Source organism: Symsagittifera roscoffensis, chromosome 1 (assembly GCF_963678635.1).
Source record: "Symsagittifera roscoffensis chromosome 1, txSymRosc1.1, whole genome shotgun sequence".
Taxonomy (NCBI): domain Eukaryota; kingdom Metazoa; phylum Xenacoelomorpha; order Acoela; family Convolutidae; genus Symsagittifera; species Symsagittifera roscoffensis.
Window position 1 is genome coordinate 32,666,631 of NC_087062.1, and position 27,976 is coordinate 32,694,606.

The 27,976-nt window shown below is 39.6% G+C and overlaps 2 protein-coding genes across 3 annotated transcripts in view; one reads left to right on the forward strand and one right to left on the reverse strand.

Moving 5' to 3' along the window:
* LOC134842978 (guanine nucleotide exchange factor subunit RIC1-like) overlaps window positions 1-27,976 on the forward strand; it is a 300,792-nt gene that overhangs the window by 241,206 nt on the left and 31,610 nt on the right. For both annotated transcript variants that reach the window (XM_063859535.1, XM_063859546.1), the window contains exons 2-5: window positions 22,254-22,497; window positions 22,661-22,731; window positions 22,906-22,989; window positions 27,589-27,734. In XM_063859535.1, coding sequence (XP_063715605.1) covers window positions 22,261-22,497; window positions 22,661-22,731; window positions 22,906-22,989; window positions 27,589-27,734 — 538 coding nt within the window. In that variant the 5' untranslated portion in view covers window positions 22,254-22,260. The remainder of the gene's footprint in view (window positions 1-22,253; window positions 22,498-22,660; window positions 22,732-22,905; window positions 22,990-27,588; window positions 27,735-27,976) is intronic.
* LOC134842986 (broad substrate specificity ATP-binding cassette transporter ABCG2-like) lies at window positions 1,941-21,667 on the reverse strand. Its single transcript, XM_063859559.1, has 3 exons — window positions 21,140-21,667; window positions 20,641-20,903; window positions 1,941-3,432 (listed from the first exon to the last, which is right to left on the reverse strand). The coding sequence occupies exons 1-3, from the start codon at window positions 21,436-21,438 to the stop codon at window positions 2,042-2,044; spliced, it is 1,953 nt and encodes a 650-aa protein (XP_063715629.1). The 5' UTR covers window positions 21,439-21,667; the 3' UTR covers window positions 1,941-2,041.

A 27,976-nucleotide genomic window follows, 5' to 3' on the forward strand; every position in this document is an offset into this window, starting at 1 on the left:
AACCGCCGATGCACGCAAGAAAAAACTTAATTAGTTAGCACCGGAAATCTAATGAAAAGGAGGCTCAGAATGTTCTAACATTCAAAATTTTCTAGAATTCAAATGTTCTAGAATTCAAATTTCGATTTGAACTGGAACATTTCTGGGAAATGCGAAAAACGGCCATTCCGACCAAAAAATAGAAAAACAGACAACAACGACACAGCCGAATTTACGAGACTGAAATCAATCGGAAGAAATTAAGAAAGAAACGAAGCCTCTGTCATGGCAGCAAGACACGATAAGGCGCTTATCTGAAGAAGATTGAACGAAAGGAAGGTCCAATGGGACATCCGGAACGGATCCGAACCCTCCCGTGCCACAAAATCGGAGAGATAACGACGTTATCTCCGGGAGAACACGGAATTAGAGGCGCGGTGCCCAGAGACAGTTAGAGACATTAAATAGACGTTTTAGATTTAATTAACTCCAATTTTGTAAAGTATTCCAGAGCATGAGTAGTTAGAGACGAGGAAAGAGTCAATCCATCTCCAATTGATTTAGTATATAACTGTCGCTAAAAAAATTAAATTATGGTTTTCTAGCCGTGTTTCTAATAGTAATCTCATAGTCTGGGGATCCAAGACACAGCTATGTGGTTATTTTCGCATGTAAACGAAAGCTGATTTAAAATAATTTGGCTGATAGCCTAAAAATGGTAATTTTTTTACTTTGCCCTTAACAGACCAAAAAAAACTGGCTAGGACTAGACGGTTAAAAACGAGTAGAATTAAGGTTACTGACGTTAAACAGTCGTCAATTGGTTACTGCGAAAATACCCCCACTCTAGAAATAAGAACGCCCCCATGCTCAGGTCTCAAAATACCTAAAACACACGAACGCCGTTAAAAACAGGGTCGGAACCTTACGTATACCGTTAGTTTTTATTGGACAGTAGACCTTTGATCCATTTCGGATGGATCAACCTAAAAACTGTCCCTAACTCAACATAACAATTTAAAACACACTCAAAAAATGTAAATGGGTAAATACATACCGACACGACCTCTAGAATTGAGTAACTAAATTGTAAAGCAACTCTAGAATTGATTTGGTAATTAAGTTTGACTCAGAAAATTTGAAATAAATAAGTTTTAGCTCAGGAAACAAGTTTTCTATCTGGACCATTGGGCAGCTTCAGCTGTCCACTTTTCCACTCAAGGTTCACTCTGGTCCACTCGATCCCTTTCTCTATCTGATATCTGTCACTCTCGATTCTCCGCCAGGAACAAGACATCTCTACTCTCGTTTGATTAATGGTAAAATTGCTAATAGCAATTTTACTCTACTATATTTCAGCAAATTTCCTGCAATTATTACTCGATTCTTCTGATTGATTTCTTTTAGCATTTTCAGTTGTCACGAGAAACTTGAGCATGACAGGTTCGATTCGAAATTTTGAAAAATTTATTCTCCCCAAAATTGAGATTAAACGTTCAGCTCAAGGTCAAACTTCCAAATTTGACCGACTGGCACATTTGATAGTTTTTCTGAAATTGAGTATAGCCTGTTACAAAAAAAACGATCATTTTTTTTCAATTTTTTCCATGCAACTTCGTAATTTCCGTCTCATCTTTAGTCTCTAGCTTGCAATGCTGCGTTCCGCTGCGCAGTGCCGATTCCAATTAATTTTTTCAGACACTTTCTCGTTTCATACGACTCTTAATTTGTTGTTCTGCCCTTTCTCGATTAAAATTTTCATTCGATATTTCTGGACCCTTCAAAACACTTGAAGTTGGAGCGTCTAATTGATTATTTTGCTCCTCCGCAAGGTTGTTTGAAAATTCCATTGTCATTGTACCTAACTCTGTTTTATTTCTCATCGCCGATTTTCTACCATTAATTTACGGCGAATGGCCCAAGAAACAAAAAATTTGAGAATTTATTCATTTTGCATATATACATACATTTTTTTCAAATCAATTTTATTTTTTGCTTGATGGTTCAAAATTGGGTTGACTAATAATTATAAGAAGTGAAAATTTTGCGCATACTGTTTTGCTCATTTCTGCTTCTTCGTGAAGATAATTTTTGTGAAAGTAGCTGAGAAAGTTACTACTATAATGATGAAAAGAATCACCACGCTGAGCCATAGATCTTCGGCGTCATGGCCAATACCTTGCTGTTTAAGAATGTCAACCCCATTCTCGCACGTGTACTGGCTCTTGTACGTGTTGTTGTTCAACTCAAATGTCCTGGTTCCACAAAACTCCAAGTTTTCGGTTTGTGATGCTGTCATAGGGCCAAGGCTGTGCCGGGTGATGCTGATCCATTGCAACCAGCTAATCCAGGGCTTCATGTCCTCAACATTCATCATTAGACCCCCGAAAATCATGAATGTTATGTAGAAAAGGGTGACAAGTGAGCTCGCAATGGCAAAGTTCCCTACCAGAACGCCAAAGAAGAATGCCACGCCGCAACCTGCCATTGTTGCGAGCGTGCATACCAACAAGGCGAAGAAAAATTTATCGATATCAGGCTCCATTCCGCACATCCAATAGAAAATACTGACAAAAATAATAGTAGGAAAGAGGCGCCGGGGGAAAAGGTCAGTGGCAAGTTTTCCGAAGAAGAATGACGATGGCCTGTAGTATCCGTTCGCGAGTTCATGGAGAAACAAGTTCCGATCCTGGATGAATGTCTCGATGCTTGATAAGTTGGTCCACATCATTTGAGCCGTCATGAAGAAAAGCGCTCCGTATATGTTTTGAAAGCCATTCTGATCGTGCTCAATGTCCCAGAAAAATATCCCACAGAACAGGGCGAGAAAGGCCATCATAGAAAGTTCAATAAAGCTTATCGCTGGGTTGCGAGTGTAGTTGATAAAGGAGCGCTTCGAAAGGTAGAAGAATTGTTCGAACCAAGTCGAAGCGTAGCTTACTTTGAAACTCTCAGGTTTGGACACAGAGTCGTCTGTCGGGCAAATTTTGGAGCAATCTTGCAGTAGATTCTGGTTTTCAGATGACTTTTGAAACAAAGAAGCCAAGTCCATCTTGTCATTTTCAGCAATATCGAAGAATTCTTCTTGCTCTTTCGTAACTCCTGCTTCACTGTCGTTTACGTTACCTTTCTTCCCGTTATCTAACTCCTTTTCAGCAAATCTTGTGCTATTGTGTTTGAGCACACAGTCGAGAAAGAAGTCAGCGGGGTTGTTGAATGACTCGCATTTGAGGTCAATGTTGCTGAAGTAGTCAATGACATTTGAAACTGCACCATGATAGACTGTTTGTCCATGTGCTGATAGGAGGTGAAGGCAATCAAACTGTTTAAAGATGGAGAAGCGAGGCTGGTGCACACTGAATATGATAGTTCTCCCACCATGACTGGCCAGTCGTCTCAGGATTTTCATGACTGTGAGCGAAGTGCTAGCGTCCAGTCCAGTTGTTGGTTCATCTAAAAAACATTGCTTTGATAGCTTTTTTGATATAATTTTGAAGTTTACTTTACTCAGTTAGGTAAGGATGTAGAATTTCCGAAGGTAGGAGACTTTTCTAGATGTTTTCACCCAAAATATTGTCAATTCTGGTGCCCATAGTGAAACGTAAGGTGTAACGTAAATTTGGATGGCGTAAAATTATAGCGATTGAAAGTTCTTTTGAAAGTAAAGGCATCGTAAGAAAGTAAAAGGCATCGTCTTTATTGTATCAACTACGCACGGAGAAGAAGTTTAGTAGCCTAGTGTTTTCTTTGGTTAAGTCATGCGATACATCATAATGAAGCCCTTCCACTCATAATTCGAGCTCGTATGAGAAATTTTAACAAAAAGTTTGTGTCGAAAAAAGCTTAGTGCGAAGAATGACTAAAAGAAGCATTGACATCTTACATACAGAATGTCACATCCTTCCCATAGCCAACCTCATTGACCTCAGTCCCTCTCAGACAAACTCATTTGACAGTCAATACCAGCGGCTCACTTGAATGAATCGAAAGACCTAATGGTACATCGACAAAGGAATAAAAAGACAAGTACTCCAAGTACGAGCGATTTCCAAAGTCTGTCCCGATACCAGGGGCGGATCTAGGATTTTCTCGAAGGGGGGGGGGGGTAGATTTTTTTAGGTCGGCCAAAACCCTTTTTGGGCACTTTTTGGAAATTTTTTTTGGCGCGCGCTCCCCCTCAAAGTTAGTATATATTGGCGCTAAAGGCGCCTTTAAAAAATTTTAGGGTCGGTCGGCCAAAAATGGATTTCTTAAAAGTTACCCAAGGGGGACCCTTTGGGTCGGCAGGGGGTCGAATCCCTGAGAGGAGGAGGTTTCCGCCCCCCCCCCCCCCTAAATCCGCGTCTGCCCGATTGTAATGCACTGCTTTTATTAATTAACCCGCATGGTTTCTAGATGTTATTGCATGTTATTAACTGGAGTTGATTTAGCAGTATCTCAATACGGACGCATGGGCCCCGACAGCATGGATTCTATCTCTATCACTTTCTCAGCTGTTTGAATTTAACTTTGGTTAGTAAACTTTATTACTTTCAGCTAGCTCGATATTCAATAATATGTCCCAACTAATAACTCACTATTTACTTTAATAAACACTAACTTGTTCAACTGCATGCTTGGGATTTTAACATTAATAATTTATGACATCAATTTCTAATATAGCACTTATTTCATGGCTATCAATAGCGTACCATTTATGGGTACGCTACACTTACACTGTCGAATTATTTCCTGGCGACTGTTATTAGCATCGGGGTTACAATTTAAATACAGTATCTACATAAAATTTGGTGAGTTTCTAACTTCAAACTGTAGTAATTTCATTTAGTTGCATTTCAAAGGGAAACTGCAATGTTAAAAGCATAATAAATTTTAGGAACGAATTAAAAGTTATACGGTATAATTCAATTTCAATAATTTTAAATCAATTTAACTCAATAAATTTTCTATAAATTTACTTTTATAAATGGGTAAATAACAAACTAAACCGGCTTTAAATTAGGTTAGGCACAGGGTTAAAGCTGGTTGATGTACACCAAATGTGCATAAAATAAAGGTTTTAAACTATATACAATCAAATGGATTGGTTCTGTTATCAAATTTACATACACGAATTGTGTATTAAAGAAATTTTAACGTCACAAATGTATAAAATTAAGGTTAAACAGGTAAGTTTAAATTAGAACTTGAGTTCAGGGAAAATAAATAGTGCTGCTAGCACTTATGAGATTCAGGTTACAATTAAGCCACCACTTGAGTCATAGAATCAATGTTTGGGAACGTCATGGTGAATTAAATGATATAATCAGTGTCAGTAATGAAAGATGAAATGGCAACTTATTCGCATCTCAGTCTTCCTATACTTCAGGTCGTCTCCTCGTTGTATTGAGCTCCTATTTGGATAGAAAGATTCCTGTATTAGGAGTCAGTTTCATTCCTCCGCTGTAGTTTCGTGAAGTCTTTCCTTGGTGTGATGTCGTTGAGATTTCGCCCATTGATCTCGTTCTATTCATGTCTATTCTGCTTCCCTGCATTGATAGTGTCTCGTCGTTTAGTACTGCATCCTCCATCTGTCTGTGATGTTGTGGTACTGCAATCGTGTCGTCAATTACGTCTAGAATCGTGTATTTATTCTGCCATTCCGCTCGTGTTTCCATAAGTCTAGCTGTTTTTTCATCTCTGTCGCGTTCATCAATGTCCATTGCGACTACTGGCTTTATTCGTATATCTCCATAAGCGGTCTTTAGAAATTGTGGGGTTATGTCTCGAACTGCTTTGAATCGATGAAAAAGATAAGTGCACAAACACTGGAGTAGTGTGCTTCCGATGAAAACTATGACGGTCAGTGTCAGTGAAAGTTTTATTGGTACATAGCTTTCGAGTTTCTCTGTTAAGGTTGGTTTCAAAAGTTTCATTCCGTCGGCGATTGGTTTTGAAATCTCGTCCAATTGTTCCATGTTCGTGACTATTGGGCTGTCAATAAGTTTTATTTTCACTTGTTCCAAAAGTCTAATTCCGGCGTCCGTTTTTGATTCGAAGTATGGTAACTCATTAATTTCCGGAATTGTAGAGAGTAGGTGTTCCAATGGATCAGACAGTGTGACATTGATTCGTCTTGCTGGAATTTTGTCACAACTTTCCAGATCTGGTCTGATCTTGATATTTCTAGTTGTTAATTGCGTCCTGCAATCCAAAGTAATGATGCAAATGTTGCATCCTGAATGCTCTCTGCGGGATGGAGTATGAACCTCATGCAGGTTGTACTCCCACAAAGAGAATGACGAAGAGGCTGATGTGATTAGCCAGATACCGTATCCCAAATTCGTGGCTCGTTCCGGCGTAGGCAGAATGACTTTTTCCGTCTCACAGACCGTCAAGGCTGCTACAGGGTTTGGCCAGAATAAGTTAGATAGACAAGAGGATCTGCTCATCTGTGTCTGCATGGTTTGATGACAGATCCTATACCTTGATGAACCGAGGCATTTCTCATACTGCTCTCGTGTGAGCACTGAGGTTTCCATTCCGTTCTCAGAGACTGCGAAGTAGTCTCCCTCGGTCTTCCATCTGATTGCATCCTTCTGTCCCGGCTGTGGCATCGGGATTAAATGAGCTCGATAAACCGAAAAGACAGTTAGACTGGACGACATCGGTATCGCTAGTGTCATTAGCAGGCCTTCATCAACTGTTACAACATCTCGAAGCAGTTTTGCGTCATAGTACGAGTGAAGCTCGGTTGTTGGGATGGCTAGAGTCAGTCTGTCCGTTGCGTCTTTTTGGCTGTCGTAAACTGAATTCAGGATTGCTATCAGAGAGTCTCTGGGGACCAATGACATCGTGAGTCTCTTGTCTAAAAGTGTAGGGATGGCATTCATAATGTTCGTCTTAAAAGCGTACAGCGCTGCCCTGTAACTCTTGACATCTGAGTACAGAAGAGAGAGGAGAGAGGCTGCAGTATCAAAATTGAAATTCAATTGTTGATTCGAGAACAGGTACTGATCACAATCGCGCAAGATTTCGAAGTTGTGCTGTATGACCTTAAACTGGTCTTCGATCACTTTCCAATTTTCCTGCTGATTTTGGATCATTTCCTGCTGGATGGCATTAACTTCCGCGAGTTTGTCAGCAACCAGAAAGAATTTTTCATTGACCTGTTCTTCAAATTCGACTACGTGGTCTGTCAGTCGAGTAGTGAACTCATGTAGTTCCTTGATGTTCTGTGCATTGGCGCGGCTGTTGTCTTGACAAGTGCCAAAGATTCCCAATAGTCCGCAACTTGATGAATCGTCCATGAAGATTCCTGGTCCGAAAAGTCCGATTCCTGCGATGGCGGCTAGTTTTGACATTATTCCTCGTCTTTTTCGTGATTGATCTTCGTCATTTTCGTTGAATAGGAAATGAGAGGTCTCAACTTTGATAGTCGAAACTTCTTTTTGTGCTAGTTGTATTTCAACCTGGAGCTTTCGGAGCATCCAGTCGACATTGAAAGAATCAACACTGGCGTTGAATGTCTTCGCGAAACTGAGTTTACAATCTGTTGATTTGGATTTCCATTTCGTTGACAAGATGGAAAGAAGTTGCGTTACATTATCTTGGATCGTGAAATTGTAACTTGGGAATGGAACTAGGAATTCTGCGTTGATAAACTTTTCGGCTAGTAAGATCTGACTATCTTTATGAAAAATTATTCCCGTCTTCAAAGCATCTTCATATTCGCTCGCATAAGATGTGTTGGCAAGAAATACAAGAACAATGAGGGTGGTGGCTTCGATCATGACTATTGACGTAGACTTACAGCCAGGATGATGTTTCATAAACTATTGAGTAGTTGGTGTTTTGGAGTCCCAGGAAGGCGTTTGTCTGTAATTCAAAGTTGATGTTTTCGAATTCTGAGATCGTATTGAATCGGCAAGTAACTATCATACGCGAATCACCCACTGAGTAGGCAATGATAATCAGGATTAAATGATCTTCACAAGAGTACACTGAGTGAACTTCACCTGAGTAATTCAGATGGGGTTCGCCAAAAACGATTAGATCAATGTTGTAGGGAATTTCCGACAATAATTCTGAATTCTGAATTGAGTGCACTAGATTTTGAAATTCTTCGCTATTCATGAAGTTGTTTAAAATGGTAATTTCTGAAGGCTTATATTTTGTTCGGTTGTCGTCAGGTCAAACTTGTCAAAATATAATTCGTTTGTCGAATCCATTTGGTGGGTGTCGTGGCATTTACTTTGTGCCAAATTGTACCAAATGAACAGGATGTTTGGTGATCGTTCCAAATTGGTAGAAATATGGTTTTCGGTGACATTTACTTTAACAATGGTTTATCCGGTTTATTTGTTTGGTTGTTTGTAAATATATCTTGAACTTTATATTTGAATATCGCCAGTTTGATTGAACTTAACATCGCCGCTTTGACTGAAAATAAAAATGCAGCTCCAATTGGCTGTAGAACTTCGTGCCCAGTTCATAATTGATTTTTGGGTGGACGATCTTCCAAAAAATGTGTCTGAGGCCGTTGAAGATTTGATTATGGACAAGATATGGGATTTAGAAGTTAGGTTGGCAAATGTGTTGGCTAGGTATTTGGACGATTGGGTGTTTTATGCATCCTTGACGTCATACGGAGTTCCACACGTGACGTTGTTCTTCGCCGATCTCAACAATACGTTGATAACATCCCTAAGTTCGCGCGTACCGGCCGAAATGATGTCCGCTGTGGAGCAGGTGTTAGAGGGTTAAGAATGGTACAAGTGTCAAAATTCAAGTCATGCATGTGTAAGTTTGTATAAGTAGACAATAAGTGAATAACTGCTTTCTGTTTGTTTTAGCTTTAAACTCTTTTAAATTGAGTGTCAACAGGTAAAATGTTCTTGAGTTGGTCTGAATGTTAACTAAGATATTTTTTCAGTTGTTGAAAAATGTGCTTTGTTGTTGCTTTTGGCAACACTTCTGTGTTTTGTTGCCGTAATGGCAGTTACGTTGTTTCTGCCGCTGGGCCTTTGTGGTCCCAGCGTTCTGCTGTGTGCCCTCCCTTGGTGGAGAGTGAGGCTGCTGGGCCCTGGCTTGTGTGTGTGGCCGTCTTCGTAGCCTGGGTGCTGCTTGTTGTTGTCGGGTGTGTGCTCTTTCGCCGGCGGTGAAGTAGAAACAAAATAAAACTGAGTTACGTGAACTCTCAATAGAATTAGCCGTATAGGCAGGTTGTTTTTGTTTTAGTTTAGTTTAATTTACTTCTTTGCTTCCTTTTCGAATTTTAAACTTCCGAACTCTAATATATATATTGGTGTGCGTTCAACCTAGGTTTTTTGCTTTAGATAACTTTTCTTCTGTTTTGGCAAGTATACATCATTCGTCATTTCATGATTTCATGTTGACTCGTTCATTTCAAATTAAAATTCGATTTTCGTGATCGGTGGTATACTTGAGTAGAACATCCGCAGGGCTCCTTCTCAGGAACCACAGGGTGTTGTGCTTGAGTTGACCGGTTATTCGTTTGAGAGGGCATCTGATGGCTTTTACGGCTATAGGTGACTTTTCTCAAATGATTAGTAACTACTGTAAGAAAAGTTTCTAGTTTTTTCCAAAGGTACCTTCAGGTGCCACCGGTTAAAACTAGTGACACTCCTTGGTAAATGGCTGAATTTGATGAAGTGCGAACTGGTGCTTCGTTTGACGATGTGCCATTTAGATCAAAATTTACAAAATGCTCAATCTAATCAACAAAATTGTTCTTCAGATTAATTGAACAATGGAATCATTACAGTTGGAGGCTTTGCAATTTTTCTTAAATAATGATCGCAATGCGCTAACGAAATACACTGGCCAGGAAATGGAGTATTTGCGGTCAGTTAGTCGATCCCTTCGACTAGATGATGATGGGAGAGTAGTGGACCGTAAGACGAGCTTAAAGTTGGCGACTCCGGAGGATATCGCACGTGCCCTTCACCGATTACATTGGTCGAAGCCCGAGCACGTGAAGGATATTGAAACCTTGGTTACATGTGCGAGGAAAAAGGGTCTTTTCGTGCCAATGCATCTAGGTGGGATGGCGGCTGGTGTGAAAGAGTTAGTATCGCGAAAAACAATATTCTCCTTCCGATTTTTTTTTTTCAAATTTGAATTCTTGGATTTAGATTTCTGCGTAATTGTCACGAATGCTTTATCAAGTACTATTCAGCCGGGAACGTTAAGTGTAGGGCACTTGGCACAGAACGCAAAAGAAGCCTGTGCGAGGAACTTGGCTATAAGTTCCGTGGCAACAAAATGGACGGGCTGCCGACTGTGATGTTCGTCCCTGGCATCCCGAACGGCCCCGAATCGTCCCTTAATGCGGAGGGCGCCAGCCGCTGTGTGTTCTCCTCATTGTTTTACGCGATAGTGGGGACAAAATCAAGTAATATCATAGTTTCAACACATTGTTTTTCGGAAAATGTAATTTTGTTTCGAAATTTTTTCTTGATATTCATGTTTCAGAAAATTCATCAGCAAAGGATAAGTGTCGGCTAATCCGTAAGCTGATTGGGAGACGAATGTTGCAGTCGGATTTCCGTGATATTTGCGAGGCCCGAATCGGATATGTCCCGAACATATTCGAGATCACCTACTACATGAACAATGAACTGGCTGTAGGCGATCACTGGGTAGATATACTTCATGTGTTCGTTAATTGGGCATTGGTTCCTTCATTTTGCTCCTTTTTAGTAGTGAATCGTTTTTATAGTTCCTTGGTGCCGCCGTCTTTCTCGAAGTAGACATCATGGTGTATTGGAAATATGAAGATGACGGTGCTTGGTTCCTGTACGCCTGCAGCGATGAAGTCGCTGGTTCGAGAGGGTGCATTTTCTTGCAAGCGTCATGTAAGAGAATTGGCGCTCCTTACCATACTGAGCCCCTAATCGATGTGCCCGAAAACAGGTGCGTTAATGGTCTTTAGCGTTTTCGTTTTGCGTGATTATCGTCTTTTTTCGTTCAAATTTTTTTCCATATATCTCGTTTAGTTCGGCTGGCAAGTTTAACGCGTCCAAAGTGGGCGGCGAGATTGAGCCCAAGGCTCGTAAAAGGCTCCGTGGTGGCCCGTTGGTCGACTATGGGTCCGCAGAGGACTCTGAGTAAAAACTCATTCCCGTAAATTTTCGCATATCAGATTCAAACTGCCATTTTCATTTTATTTGTGTATAATTTAGTCTTTATGTTGCTCTAATTGCTTCGTGAGGGTTTCTAGAGCTCCCGTACGCGATCTCAGACTGTTAGGCTTGGTCTACGATAGTCAGCATGTGTGTTTTTTGCGGATATTTTTTCAAAATATGGTCATATGCATGGGAGCGGAAAAAAAAAATTTTCTTTCTCAGTTTTGTTCTAACCATGCTAGATCGACGGGGAAGGGTCGATAACCTACCGTTGTTGAAGAGTTTTTCGGCCTAAAGTTATTTTTTCGGAAGTTATCGATTTTCAAAGTCGGGGATTTTCGTGTTTTTTCCGGTTTTTCCGATATTCTGGGCATTAGGTGTTGTCAAAATTCGCTTTCCTGCACTCATTTTCGCAATGTCTGTTTGGTCGCTGTGCAGTGTGAGCGTACGGCCCCAGTAAGCGTGTCTGATTTTTTTTTAAGGACTTTACGACTATTTTTATTCAGTCACTTTTTCTCAAATTTCATTTTTTAGCGTTTTTATCTAGTTTTTTCCGTCTTTTTATCTCGGTGAATGTTGCTGCTGTCCCAGTAACCACCCAAGTGAACGGGGGGAGTGTATACGGGCTGCTCAGGTATTTTGTTAAGTTTTTTGCGCATCAATTCAAGATATTTTGAGAATTTTCCATAATTTTTGCAGTAAAACGCTTTTTTCATTTATTATAACTCTTCAATGAACTGTTTGAGTGCTGGTTTTTGGAGTGATGCCATGGAGATGGTGTCATCCAATGTGCTGTAACATGATCGCTTGACCGTATACACAAAATGACATTTTACATTTTTGTTCTAGAATTCAAGAAGAGACGACTAATCATGTTCATCATGGCTGTGTCGTTTTCTTCCTGAAGTCGTTCGAACTGTCTGTCTCATCATTTGTGGGGGCAGCGTAATAGACAGGTTAGGTTTAATATTACACGTACAGGTAGACTGTAATGTTCGTAAACAGAAAAACGTCCAATATCATCCGATAAACGCGTTCAAAATTCCGTCCGTCAAGTCCGCATCCAAGTTTCGGTAATGCTACTTGCTTAATTCCGTGACGATTAAGTTGCCTTCGCAATTGACATAGGCTCACTAATAGATGATAATATGAGGGTGTTTCGAAATACAGTTTTTTCGTGACTAAATTGTAGATGTATCTGTCGCTAGATGGCTCAAAATATCCGATCGAGGATCCTATTTGAGGGTTTTCGATAGAGGAAAGTGATGGTTTTATTTCGGGGTAGGCCGTTACGATCTGTTTTGCTAATCCTTTGCCCATTACGAAATCACTCGATACGCAGTGTGCAATTGCGCCAGGGAATCTGAGGATATCACCACTTCCGATGACAATGTTCGTCGGTGTTTCGATTGAATTTAGAGTAGATGGTCCTTGTCCATCCTCTGTTTGGTCATTACGGTTTTCGCTACGTCGGTGTCCTAATAATGACTGCTTCGCACGCTTCACACTATTTTTTATCACGTTTCCTTTTTCTTCGCGATTTAAACTTAGGTTTTCGTTTGCGATAGCGGCTTGTTCTTGGATCGACTTTTTTCGCGCCGCTGCGTTATGTCGTGACGTAAATGTGGTTGGTGCCTTTTCATGTCCTCCGAGCGTTCGCATTCCGTATCGTCGTACTATTAACGGTGGTGGTGTGATTTCACGTTGCTGGACACGTTTATTAAATTGTACTTGTTGGGCGTGAATTCTGTCACGTGCTTCAAACGCGGCCTGTCGTTGAGGTCTCTGGTTTTCTGTTTGTATAGGCTCCTGTTCTTGGAAGAGCAAATCAAGATTGAGCGTATCATCATTGTTTGGCTGTGCATCCGGGTCTGGAAACTGGATATCGCGGTGTGGATCTTCATTATCGATCTGCTCGTTAGCTTCGTCTGCAGGTGGTGGTGCCACGATGGGTATCGCTGGTGCTACCACTGGGTGTGGCGCAGGAACAACTGGTGGCGGCGGTGGTGGTGGTGGTGGTGGTACTACAGGACCTGGTGCTGCTCCTAGTGGCACGGATAGCTGTACACTTGATGGACCTTGAATCTGCGACGGCTCCTCCGTTGTAGGGTTATGAAAATCTTCGAGTAATTGTGGTATGCATTCGTCAAAAAGTTCCGGTTCGCCTCGATACTTTCCCAGCGAGGGGTCTGTCATAAACGTGGTCGGGTCAAGATTCTCCAAATCATCTGGTGCTTGCTGAGGCACGATTGGTTTCAATCGAATTCGGTGAACACATTGTGTATAAATAGTTCCAACTTTTCTTATAAGATAATTCGAATTTGTCAGTACTTTTTCGACTCGATAAAGTAGTATCCAGACTTGTTTGGAATGGCTTCCGAATTCGGATTGAGTTGTCAGTTTCGGGTTAAGAAGTAAACAGAATGCGTGAAGATTGAGTGGTTGTGCTAATGCTTTTTGGTCGTAATATCCACGATAGCGTTGGTATGCATCAATTATATTTTGTTTAGTCTCTTTGAACTTCTCTAACATTGCATCCTGCAGAGCGGTTACAAAATCTGATTCGACTGAGATTGCTTCTAGTGCTTTGGTTGAAAATCGAAGATCTAAAGGTTTGATTGGGTCTCGTCCATGGAAGATTGCACTAGGGCTACATCCAATTGATGAATAGTACGATGTATTATGAATAAATGTTGCTAATGGAACGTACTTATGCCAATCAGACCATTGTTCGTTTGTATTGAGTTTAAGGAGCCTTTTGAGTGCTCCATGGGATTTTTCAACAAGTCCAATTGTCTGTGGATGCTTTAAGGTAGCATGGCTCACTTGGATTTCCAACAGCGATGCAAGTTCGTGCATCAATTTCGACGTGAACGTTGTTCCGAGGTCTGCTAGAATTCGTTTCGGTACGTAACTATGAGTAAAGAAGATTGTGGTCAGTTCTCTTGCAACCGTATCGGCTGACACATTCGTAAGTGGCATTGCGAAAAGGTATTTAGAGAATACGTCGATTCCCGTTAGGACAAATTTATACACTGGTGACTGGAATGGTCCTACGATATCAATTTGCATCATTTCTCCTGGAAATGACTGCAATGAAGATATCGGTTGCAACGGCGGTGTTTGGTACCTGCTCGAAGATTTTTTCAGTTGTAAGCAAGTAAGACAATTCCTTATTATGTTCACGAAAAATTCTGTGAATCCTGGAAAGTAGAATCGTTTTCTAAATTCCTCCAATGTTCTTCCCATGCCAATATGTCCACCACTAGGCGAATTGTGTAGGCGATACACAACTTCTTGCCACAGGTGCTTCGGTAGACAGTATTGCAGGTACTTAACTTGTCCAGTGTCATTGAAAAATTTTCTATAAAGAATTGCGTCTTTGAGTTCGAGTCGGTTGATTTGTTTAGCATATTTTTTCCGTCGGCTACTAGCATACTTCAGATCTGGTATCTTGTTTTCGGTTATCCAGTTCTTGACCTCCTGAATATCAGGGTCTTTTTCTTGCTCAAGTTTGAGATCCAGTGGTTCGCTTCTGTCACTCAAATCCGAAAATAAGTCTGCAGGGTCTGGGTAATCAATTGCTGATATTGTTGGTCCGACTAATCGTACAAACGCTTGCGCCTCCAGTTCGTCAGAATTTTCGATTTTATTTTGTTTTAGCATGTAAGTCTCAAGAAGACCCAGCGACTCTAATTGTTGGCGTATTTCATTGGTCATTACTACTTGGTCGGAGAATGCCTCTTTTATCTCTATCGAATTGAGTGATGCATCCGGTAATTTTGCCGTTGAATCAATATGTATTTCGCGGACCGGTATTTTATCTGTTAAGCGTAGGGAAAGAGATGCATTCGGGTCAGTCTGCATGCGTGATAAAAAGTCGGCTGCATGATTTGCTTTGCCTGGTATATGTGCTATGACAATATTAAATGCTAAAACTCGATCTAGAAAGTTCCAAACTGATGGTGGTATTGATTTCGATTGAAAAAATGACGTTAGACTTCTGTTGTCAGTCAAAACTATAACGGGTTTTGAGGCGCCCCATATGAAATGTGCGAAATGATCTAGGGCAAAATATAAGGCTAGGAATTCTTTATAGTAAATCGAGAATTTGAGCTGTGGTTCGTTAAAAAGTCGTGATCCAAAAGAAACAGGTGCATACGTCTTTGTTTTGCCTTTATTTTCTGTATTTACATAATCTTCGACCATGAGGACGAATCCTGTTCCATGGCAACTCGCGTCACAAAGGATCACATATTGTAAGTCAGGTTTTGGTAGTCTTAACGTTATGGTTGTTGCTTGCAAAAGATCGTGTTTAAGAACTTCGAGACCTTTGCGATGTTCATCTAAAATTCGAAATTCAACATCTTGCTTTAGTAGCTTGTAAAACGGTAGCAATTTATCACCAAGGCTAGGCATATAGTTCCTAAAGAACTGTACAAAGCCGATTAGTCTCTTAACTTGCTTCGCTGTTTGTGGCATTCTGATATTACGTAGAAATTTTTGGATTTTGGTCTCTTCTGGTGAGACTCCTGCTGGTGTTACGATGTTTCCTAGAAATTTCATTTTTTGCGTACCTATTTCACATTTACTTGGGGACAATTTGAGTCCTGATTTTTGAATACATTCAAAGATTTTTGACAAGTTCGGAATTAGTTCATCAAACGTGTGCACTGCACTTCCTATATCATCCATGAACTGTGTACACATATCCCCTGCTAGGCATGGATCTAAGTAGTGCCGAATGAATGAACTGAAACCCGTTACTGACTTATTTAGACCTTGCGCTAGGCATTTGTATGCATAAGTTCGTGATGAAAAGTTAAATGCCAACAATTGAACCGAAATGTCATCTGCCATTTGTACACAATGGTATGCTTGTGAGCAATCAAGTTTTGTAAACAAGTTCTTTCCGGCAAAATGATTTGAGGCATCTGTCATATTTGAGATTGGAAAGTTCGTGTTTAAATAATCATTCTTGAGCGAATGGTTTATTCTTCTTAGATCAATAAGCATGCGGAGTTTTCCTGATGGCTTTCGGTGAGCAAACAATGGGCTACTGTACTTTGATTGTGATAATGTCGTTATAAGGCCAAAGTAATGCATAAGTGCAAGTTCAATTGTTAATTCTTTTCGTAGGTGGATTGGCGTAGGCGGACCTTGTGTGTACAGAGGTCGTTGGTGTTCCGGTGTTAGTTTGATTTGCAATTCCGAGTTGTATCCGACATCAAATCGATGTTTGGCAAATATATCCGAGTATTTAACAAGTAAATGTTCCACTTGTGACCTTTGCTCATTTGTCAACACGGAATTTTCCCAATTGAATTGATCTAGAAATGTCAATCTATCATGGTCACTTGATTTCGGTTCACAAAGTTCAAGATTCTTAAAATGGAGGATCTGGTCATAGATCTCCCGTTGAATTGGGGTAAGAATGTTAGGGTTTTCACACGTTTCCGGTGTCGGGAACCAAAATTTTTCATACTCTGGCTTTGGTTTGATAGGTTTCACGTCATTTGATTTATTCACTTGAATGAGCTGATTGATTTCATGTTTCACATTTTCCGGGTTGGTCATTTTTGCTAAAGCCAACGTTTGTGGGTCAATCGGGATGATATTTTTCATGTCTGTTGATGTTAAGATCGAAAAATTTGCGATTGTGCTCTTGTTCGGCAAAGTTATTACATGATCGGTTACATTAAGTGCTGAAATATACAGTTTGCTATCATCTGTAGTCTCACTGATTGATGACATTAGCGCAATATTGGATTCGTCTTCAAATTCGGGGACTGGTACAACTGTTCCGATAGTATTTTTAATGTCGATCTCGGTAAAACACTCTAAAAGCACCGTTTTCTGCGGCGGAATAACGTATTTCTTCGAAAGGATTACTGGTACTCGGAGCGCTTGTTTTTTATGTCGTTTAGAACTTGGGGTTTTGATTTCATTTATTTGAATTGTTACATCGGGAAATTTCAAAAGATCATATTTCGGACAAATTTGTACGTCGTGTTTTTTATAAAAACAGTTTCCTAGTATCATTGAATTCGCTGTTGGTAACACAAGGAAAATTTCCGTGAACGTTTTTGCTGCAATTTTGAAACACATTGTTGCTTCGATCTCTATTGGTACAAGTTGAACTCCGGCCATTCGTACTCGTTTCAATTTCGACTTTTGTGTCACTATTTCTTGATATAAGAATTTATCCGTTTTAAGGTCGTTGAAATTTGTCTGTGATATAACATTTGCACACGCTCCTGTATCGACCAGGGCGCGCCTAAAGGTTTTGGGTGCGAATTGAAGTTTGACATAAGAAAGTGTTTTGTCGCTTTCCGGTATAACAGCATATAAATCAAGTATTTCGTGTGGAAATGCATTTGATAGCTTTTTATTGGAATTACTATTTTCGGCTTCATTTTTCCCCAATTTATTCAATCGTGAACGTTTTGAGGTTTTTATGTTTTTTCGGCGTCTTTTCGGTTTAGCGTTAGGTGTTTTTTGCTTGGTATCGTTTATTTCGGTTTTTCGTTCTGACTCTTGACTCGGTGGCGCTATTAGTTTTTTGACTGATTTTGGAATGGGAAGGATTGTCCCCTTCCTTGAGATTTTGGTCTCATATAACATTGACTGGCGGTATGGTTAGGGTAACCACATGTATCGCAGAGCACAGGGGTTGATCGAATTACGGGCATATACGGGCCGTTTGGGGCTTGAATGTCAACGTTTGTTGCTTGCTGTTGGTTGACTGACTGCTGTTGGAAGTGGTTCGATTGTGGGTACTGGTTCTGGTAGTTCTGATTCTGGTAATTCTGATTCTGGTAATTCTGATTCTGGTAATTCTGATTCTGGTAATTCTGATTCTGGTAATTCTGATTCTGGTAATTCGATGGTCTCCTAGGCCATTGCTGCTGATTCCCAGGGGGGAATGGGTAAGGACTTCGGAAGTTTCCTCCTCTTCCTTGGTATCCGGATCTGAAGTTGTTTTGATAAAGGTACTGACCTCTAAAGTTATTATTCCCTCTGCTATAATGATTTCTGGGTGAGTATTCGTTCGTGTATTGTCCGGAGTAGGGTTGTCTCGGCTGGTGACCTCTACCTCCTCCACGAAATCCTCGTTGGAAACCACTATTATTATTTGGGAAACGATTCTGCTGATGCTGCTGTTCTTGTTGTTGTTGTTGCGTTTGCTGATTTGTTGATCGCTGTGCGGATGTCGATGCTTCTTGACGATCTCTATCGTTCATTTGAGTTCGAATTTCGTTCACTTGCTTCTCCATAGCTTCTTGCGTCGCAGTAAGCTTCGATAAGGCGCTGATAAGATTATCAGACACAGTCTCACTTATTTCGTTAAATCCATCCTCTGGATAATCTTCTTTTCTGCACATATCTCGGATGACCAGCTGTCTCCTTGCATACATACAAAGGTCTTGTACCGTGTTACCCGCAGGCTGTTCCATGAGCTTTGCACGAAGCCATCCAGGCATAGCTTTTACAAACAGTCTTCGAATTTGTGCGTCTCGATGATCCCTTACTGCGTCCAACCGTTCTTGACGATGTGCAGTTTCTCTGGCATGTCGTGCTGCTTCTAATGCGGCATTGACAGCTGCTGCATCAATTGGGTCAGGAATTGGTATTTCTGGCGTTGGGTACGCTTTTTGCGCTTTTTTCTGTAAGGTCACCAAGAAGTTTTCTGGCGTATCCTTCTTTAAGTCGCATTTTTGCTGTTCCAATTTCAAGACATGGACTTCTTGGAGTTGCGGATTACTGAAATGATCGCGCAACGCTGTTAAGCTGTCGACTACGTTTGCTCTAGTCGCATCTGGTAATGTCTGGTAGAAACGAAGTGCATTATCACGCAAGTGGAGTTGTAGAAAATTCGCTTGTTGAGCCGGTAATACGCCTGCGACTCCGATGAATCCGTTGAAGAGTTGTTCGAATTGTGAAAAATCTTCGGTATCCGTCCCTCCGTACGGGTTAACTGAGATTTGAGCGTGCGCCATTTACAGTTTTATGATTTTCAGTCTGTTTTCAGTTAGGTTTGAACAATTTATAAAATTTATATGAACGAACTGGGTTGGTTTTATCACGAAAAAGCTGATATTTTAGCACAGCGCGGTTAAAATTGTTAGTAAGGCTAATTCAATGCTAATGCTGATTTCGATTTTAGAGTTTTCCGTCTTTAAGCTTCAATCTACTGCATTTACGCTCCTCCAATTTTCAATGATTTCCAATGATCATGATTGATTTCAATGTTTTTTGATTTGAGCGCACACCAATTTATAACTTCTCACTAATATATAGCACAAGAGTCTTAATAGTTTGACCTACAAGTTTGTAGAGACGAAAGTTCTCGAGTTTTCCAGTTACTTCACTTGAATGTAGTTTCCTCAATTGACAGAATCACAAAACACTCATTAGTAAGTTCACCTTTCTGATTTGACACAGTTGCTGCGCTTGATCTACTGTTTCAGCTCGCCCTCAAGATGTCGTCTAGCTGGATGAGTGGAGATTGTCACTGTACTGTCGTTCGCGAACTATCACCATGTAATGCACTGCTTTTATTAATTAACCCGCATGGTTTCTAGATGTTATTGCATGTTATTAACTGGAGTTGATTTAGCAGTATCTCAATACGGACGCATGGGCCCCGACAGCATGGATTCTATCTCTATCACTTTCTCAGCTGTTTGAATTTAACTTTGGTTAGTAAACTTTATTACTTTCAGCTAGCTCGATATTCAATAATATGTCCCAACTAATAACTCACTATTTACTTTAATAAACACTAACTTGTTCAACTGCATGCTTGGGATTTTAACATTAATAATTTATGACATCAATTTCTAATATAGCACTTATTTCATGGCTATCAATAGCGTACCATTTATGGGTACGCTACACCGATACCTAAGTTAATAACTGAAAATCTCCCCAAAGGAACTCTCGCTCAACCAAAAGGCCTGTTCCAGCCTCGATAAATTTTTCTCTCCCTTACTCAGGTTGGAGTAACCCTCTAGCACATCAGTTGAGCCTGCTCCTGTTGAACCATTTTGTCGCTACTTGCAGTGGTGTAGACTCATACGGATAAAACGGCAATCAAGCACCATAGCGCTGCTTTTAAATGAAAATGCCGTTGGATGTCTTGCTGTTTCAACGAAACTGCAGTCGCAACCAGAACTCCCCCCTCAACCAGAGGCGTTGCGGCGGAGGCCGCACTGCTAGATTTAGACGCGACGACTCAACAACTAATTTTGCCCAAAAATGCTGTAAACAATCCATACAACGCAAACAATCATCTGTACAGATGTGTCAACCAGTCCGAATAACATCTCTGACCTTTCCAAACGACAGAGAGCGTTTAGACGAAACTTTTGAAACGATGCCCATCAACGATTTACTTACAAAAACAAGAGAAGAGCTACACTTTCGATGCTAAAAACAACGTGTTCTTAATTTAATTGGACACCTGGAATTTAATTGGCTGTAAATAATCCAAAAACTCAGCAATGCTGTAAAATCAAATAGTTTATACCGAGGAATAGAATTTTTGGGCTGACGACCAGCTCCATGCCTATGTTGCACCTCTTCCGCTCCCCTCCCGATACTCCCTTGATGAGCTCAGTTCCCACTTTTGTGTTTGCGCATTTCTGCAGCAGCAACTCCTTGAGAATGCTGTCGACCAGTTCTTTCTTCGCGTCAGCCCCGATGTCAGATTTAAGACGCATGTTAGCAGCAAACAGTAAATTCTCCCGCACTGTTAGTGATCCCGTTACTACGTCATCTTGCACAACGTATCTAGGCAGCAACAAAAAGTGGCTGACGGTCATTGTTAAAAATTGACAGTTTTAGATGGTTGTTCATTTTTCATACAGACTTTGGATATTCTCAGGCGGCTCTTTATGATGGATCCCTTCATAAGAGTAAGAACAATTAAAAAAGAGTGATTTTTGTCTGTTTTAGAATTGATATTGTTAGCTTGCTTTTAAAAAGATTTTCAGAAAAAAAATAGACGTCCTTGTAAAATTACTCACCCAGATATGATGTGATAGTTCGACGGAAACCGACTTCCGTTCAAGAGAATTTTTCCTTTCAGTTGTTTGGGATCTATGTCGACCCTATCTGCAAGGAGGTCGATCAAACTGGTCTTTCCGGACCCCGAAGGTCCCATGATGGCTGTAAGTCCTGGTCTGTAGACTCCAGACACATCGCGAAGAATCTTCTTTTCTGTCTTTTTCCGGAGTCCAATTCCAACTTGGTAGCATAAATTATGACATGAAAGAACTGCGCTTTCGATGTAATTTTTGTCCAAGCTGGTTTCACTAGATGTCATTTTGATATCAGTTGTTAATTTGAACGACCGCTAAAACGTTTACAGCATATGCTTGAAAACGTTGGCAAAATCACAATGCAAATGATATTATATAAAAAGTACTTAACGATATGCTGAAGCAAGTTGCATTTTTTTCAAATTGTATTTGCAAAAATAGTATTAAGTATCATAGTTGGCCACATTTAGCTAAGTTACCAAATAAGTGATCAGACTCTTAATATTGCCGAGCTGAGACTGAGAGGTTTACGCATGAGTTTACTGAATGAATTTCATAATTGTTTAAATCGATTTTTCGCGAAAGAGGTCAAATAATGCTAACAGGTGTTTTGAACTGATATGAGTTTTTGAGTCATGAAAATGAATTTATTATTCCGGCAATTTATCCTCGAGGCAAAATAGTCATCAAGCGAAATGTTCTGCTGTTTAAGGAGGACCGCTGTTGTGCCCCTTCATTTTTGATTGATATATTTGGCTATTCCGGGTCATTTAAATTGCCTCGCCCTCAAGCCGGGTTAAGTTGCCTCGCCTCAAGCCGGGTTAAGTTGCCTCGCTCTCAAGCCATATTTTTTGGCTATTCCGGGTTGGGTTAAGTTGCCTCGTCCTGAACCACCGACCCTTGGACTGAGAGGCGGAAAGTTATTGGTCTGTCCGTTAACTTTATTTTCCTTTCCTAGAATGTTCAAAAAGTACTGTCAAACCGGGAATGAAATTGGTGAATTAATCTTAAATTTGGTTTTAGTTAGTGCCTTAGAGAGATCTTAGGTTCAATTATTCTTAAATTTGAAAAATCAAAAATTATCATTTTTTCACTTTTCAGGGCTAATGTTATATCCATATGGTGCACCCAGCATCGCCAGAAGTCTGAGCGATACCATTGCCCTGGATTTCTCACCCGATGGCAACCTAGGTGCTCTCATTTCAGACACTTGTCTGAGCATAGTGCTGCTGTTGCCAGTGAGTAAAATCAGCAGCTGCACTAGGGCCACGAAGTCTCTACGAGAACTGGGAGTGAACGAGGCCGTCATTTGGAGCGATGAGAGCAACAAAGTCGCTGTCTCGGTGAGATGTTTCAATGATAATAAAGCAATTCAAGCTTTTTGAGATTTTAGAGCTCATAATTTGTAAAAGTTTCGTATTTCTGATTTTATCCGTAACGGCTATTTTGATGAGCTTGAACATTGAGAAGGGCTTACGTTTGCTTAGATTAATTGTTCAATTTTAGACAGCGAATGGAAGCTGCATCATCTTTCAAGTTATGACACAGCGCTTACCAGATGTCGAACTCTATCAAACGTAAGAAGACCATTAATTGCTTCATATGAAATAAGACGTCTTTTCATTGGAACTCAATCATGTGATGTCGAGTTGGGGATTGCTTGTGTTCTTTTTTCTCCAAAAGTTTGGATAATTGAGAACAGAAGTAATTGAAGGTACTACAGGATTATAAGGAGTACTAAAATGCTTCAGAATTCACTCCTTGAAGAGGACAGCTTTCGCAGACTACGCCTTGTCTCAATTGGCAGTGATATCACTTGGCACGAAGATTGAATCGTAAGTAACTTGCATGTTTGAAAGAATTTCAAAAATCGAATAACATCACCATTTGTGACTCAAGGTATAGACATCAAGGTCTATAGGTTCGCTGAGATTTTTTTTTGCTGTGGGGTGAAATATTTAGATTTCAATCGAAAAAGTTCTAAGAATCCGTCATTTTTTAAGCTCACCGAGTTTTAATTACCCTTGCGATATAGGGGGATTTAAGATTGGGGGACGCTCCCCTCTCAGGGATTCTACCCCCTCATCAACCAAAAGGTCTCCCATTTTGGTATTATTTTATAACATCCATTTTCGGCCGACCAACCGTAAAATTTTTCAAAAGGAGTCTTCGGTGAAAATGTATACCAATTTTTGAAGGGGGCGCCGAAAAAACCTGCCGATTTTTTTTGTCAAAATTTTTCCAAAATTGCACAAAAATGCCGTTGGCCAATTTTTTTGAAAATGCCTGCAGCGCAAAAAAAGAGTTAAACTAGGGTATTTCTAGTGTTCTGGAGCGCTCGGAAAATCAATTTGGTCGACTTGAAAAAAAGGTCGACGAAATTTCGAATTTTTTTTTTGAAAATCTCCCCTCGAGAAAATCTTAGGTCCGCCTCTGTAAGCAAGGCTATTGCAATCAGGTACTACATGAGTTTTCATCTCGTGAATAGCTTTGTTCACAAATTGGGCAATTTAGAATGAATGTTAATTTTAACGTAGAGACCATAATCTAGGTCCGGTAGCAATTAATGGAGTTCGCTTCAGACAGTAATTATTTTCTCGAATAAGTTTTTTTTTCCGGATACGTGGTTTTAGTCCTAGTTTCCGTCTATTCAAAAGTTTGAATTAAATAAGAGGTGTTTATTTTGTGGTGTAAATGTGACGGTGTTGAAGTTGTCAATTTTTACAGGAAGTAATTTCAGCGTTTTTTTTAATTAAACTAATATGCTCCATGCTTGTGTGCTTAAGCACTTTATCGTTTGCATAAAAACCGAAAGTAAATTTGTCTTGACATCCTGGTAAGCTTCTGGTAAATCCAAAGATTAAAATTTTCCTTCGAAGATTCAAAGCGATTTGATCAGAACAATTTTAATAGCTCACTGATACGGTTTTCTTAAACAGTGAAACTATAGTATCCATAAACAATAATGCCACACTGAACATTAGTGACAACGTTTTGAAGCAGTACCCCACTCTTGAAGACACTAATCTAGGTCAGGTGTTTTTGTTTGTTTTTATTTTAGAACAAATATTTAAGTTCGTTCACTGTCAAATTTTTATTTCACGTTTTTTGACTTTTCATTTCTTGTTAATTTCATTTGCTTTTACTTTTTTTCAAGTCAGGCATTGTTTTGAAATTTTATATCTCTTCTACCGCTCGACATTTCTCTTCTATTTTATATCTCTTCTACCGCGGTAAGCCAGGGTATTGCAATCGGATACTAGACCTTTTTTTCCGTTAATAACTTTGTTCACAGGACTCATTTGAACTCTTTTCCTGAAGACTGTTTTAGCAACAAATTTAACGCATTTTGTGCGTTTTAGCATTTTAAGTATCTGCTCGAAAATTGTTTTTGATGTTGGTTGTTTATGTTGGACTCGATTTGATTTGTTAAAATTTTGTTATTATTTTTTTTAAAACTTTTTTTCGGCCTGATAGGTTTCGGCTGATATTACATATGCCTCATACTGCGTCGTTCGACGAGCGACAAATGTCTAGTGTGCGTGTGTCTGTGAGGACTAGGAGGACCTAATAACGTTTAATCTATTAGATATTTAAAACGGGCTTCACTGACTTGCAACGCTTAAGCTTTTTTAACATATTATTTTTGCATGTTCAACGAAAGAATTTTTTCACGTTTAAGCTATATCGTATATTGTAATGGTGAAGAATTTTTTTCTATTTTCCAGTTTGAATTCAGTGATTATTTCACCCAGTTAAAAAACAGTAGCCCAATAGCGGGATGCTGTCAGGGTTCCCCCAGGGGTTGCAAAATTAGCTTCCAATTATGAATGCCCTAATCCTTTTAGTGTACGAGATACGACGTTTTTGTGTTTTTTTTTCAAAAATTTTTCAGAATACCTAAATTAATTTTTTTTTCATAATTTGAAATTCCCAGCCCTGTACTTGGGTGCTGTCAGATTACTCTCAAGGAATGCAAATCTTGTCTTCAAATTTGACTGCTCAAATAATGGTAGTTTTTTGAGATTTGACGCTTTTTGTGATTTTTTTAAAAAAAGTTAAGAAAACTTCAGTTAATTTTTTTCTTCTAAGTTTGGAATTCGCAACCCTGTAGTTGGGATCTATAAAGTACTCTACGATGTTGCTAATCTTGCCTCCAAATATGACTGCTCAAATCCTTGTAGTTTTATAGATATGGTTTTTTTGTGAATTTTCAAAATTTCCCAGAAAACTGAATTTTTTTTTCAAATTTCGAAATTGTCAACCCTGTAGTTGGGGGCTATACAGTACTCTCAGAGGATTGCAAATTTTGCCTCCGAGTTTCTCATGAGGCCCTTTAAGTTTTCGATATATGACGCTTTTATGACTTTTCAAAATTGGAATAAAAAAACTTAAAAACTTGAAATTACCAAACCTGTAATTGGGTACTGTCAGAGTTCACTAAAAGGCTGCAGATCTTGTTTTCATTATATGCGGTTTTTTTTATGAGTTGACAAAAATTTGATGCATTGGAGGTGCGTTAAACGCTAGTAGTCTTAAATTAGTCTTGATTTTTTCTTTTCTTTTTGGGATTAATAGGTTTCGCTAATTTTACTTCGGCTTAGTTGCCTCCTATTGTTTAATTTGACGAGCGAACAAAGTTTTTTTTTGCGTTAGCGCGCGTGTGTGTGTATGCGTGTGTGCTGAAAGAATTAATAACTTTTTATAAGACTTGTTGAATTTTTTCAGCTTTAAGTGTTTGTTCTAAGGTATATTCGGCTTTGTTACCGCTTGACAAACTTTCACCTGCTTTTGTTTATTTGACTTTCTATTTTATTTCACACGTTTTTTGTCGTGGCATGTTCTTGTTTAAAAACTAGCCATATTCATTTTGATCCTATCTAGTGCTTTCGAGATTCACGATTTTTTTCTAGTTTTTTTGGTCAACTAGCCTGGAGGCCTAACCCGAAGGCTAATAATTTAGATTGGCAAGAACGCATATAACCAGCATCCATTAAGTTATGACCTACTTGCAAAACTTCACCTGATAAATTGCAGCGGACGTGCTATTTGAACACCAGCTATCATATGATTGCTGGGCTTTATAGCTACCGGAGCGCCACGTTTTTTTCCCGTAAACACCATTGTCCGCAGGACTCAAGGTACACAACTTTGTACTCCTAGCTCATTATGAATTCGAATTTTGTAGTGTCTCTCGCATAATTAGTCTGGTGGTAACGAATACGCTTGGGACGGCAAAGGTCCTGGGTTCGAATCCGACCAGGACCAGTTTTTTCAAACGATAAAATCTTCCGGTTCAAAAGAGTTTCGGCCTATTGTTTGTCTGCTTATGTTTTGTCGGCTTAGTTGCCACATCTAAGAATCGTTTATCTACGCTGTAAACAATTTTCACTGCAGTTTTTTTTAGCATTTTAAAAATCTGGCCGAGTCGAAATTTGCTTCTCTTATTTGTTGTAATTTTAGCAGCTCGATTTGTTAAAATTTCACTTTTTTTTCATTTTTGTCTTTTTTTGGCTCAATAGTTTTCGGCTCAGTTAATATCCACTTAGTGGCCTCTTATTGCGTCGTTGCGACCGAAAAAAGTTTTTGTGCGTGTGTGTGTGTGTGCTCTGGGGTGAAAGGACTTAACTTTTTTTTTCGGCGTGAAGGGATTTAGCTCAGAAATTTTTGGCTTCGCTACCGCTTGGTAATTATAAATTAAAATCCAATCAATTACACGGCGCATCTGGCTTAAAAGTAAATCAGCAGATTGAGATGGCAAAGGTTTGCGGTTTGAATCCGGCCGGGCTCTTTTTTTGCAAACTAGAGGTTTCGTGCTTTTTCGGATTATCATCCGTTTTTTTGTCTGCTTGGTTCCCGTAGCTCGATGGTTCAGCTTCATTTCAAGCTTGAGACGACAAAGCCCAAGAGTTCAATTCCAGTTTGAGACCTGTTTCTGTTTTTTGCAAATAGAAAATTTTGGCTAATTTAGATTATTGTCTGTCCGATTTTTTTCTGCTTGATTCCGCAGAAAGGACTTGTCTGCAAGCTTGCCTTCTTTTTAGCATTACCAAAGCTCTTTGTAGAGTTTCTAATGGTGCAGGCAATTTTGTTCCGGATATTTTGGACTTTTGTTGCGATTTTGATTGACAAAAACTATTTTTTGAAGGTTTTTATTCATTTTTTTTTCGTTTGAGTTTAATAATAGTCATTCTTGTTTGTATCGCAAGTGGCTCGAAGCTCAGCTTTGCCTCTGTGTTGTTGACTTTTATTCAGATTGCCCAATTCCGTGAAAAATACCATTCAAGTTAATTACATAAAAACACATTTCGTGTTCATATGCTACCTCGTAAAATCAGTGATTACACCTTCAAATTATTGTTATTATTTTTTGATGGTGTAGGTTTTTGTATCAAGACATTGTATTGTGATGAAACTTATTTGAATTTGTTTAGATTTTGCGGAGTGGGCAGTAAGTTCTGCGTGGCTGACGCGAACGGATACCTGAAGCAGTTCAATTGGTCAGACGGTCTCCTGGTCAAGAATCAGAGCAAGCCTCTCTCCACTATTCCATTTGCCTACGATCTTCACCCTTCAAGAGGTTGGAAAATCAATTGATTATTTAAACATCGCCGATAGAATTTTTTAAATGGGTCAAGGTCTAAGTTAAGTTTTGTACTTCGATGTTTGATCATGTGTTAGTGCGTCTGGTTTACTCTTCGTTTTATATTATTATCAAGCCTATGAAACCAGATAAGAGAAGATCAATGAGTTACCTACCCATTTTCAACTTCGTTTTGTTCGATCTGATAATCTAACTCCAACATGCAAAGCGTAGATCAA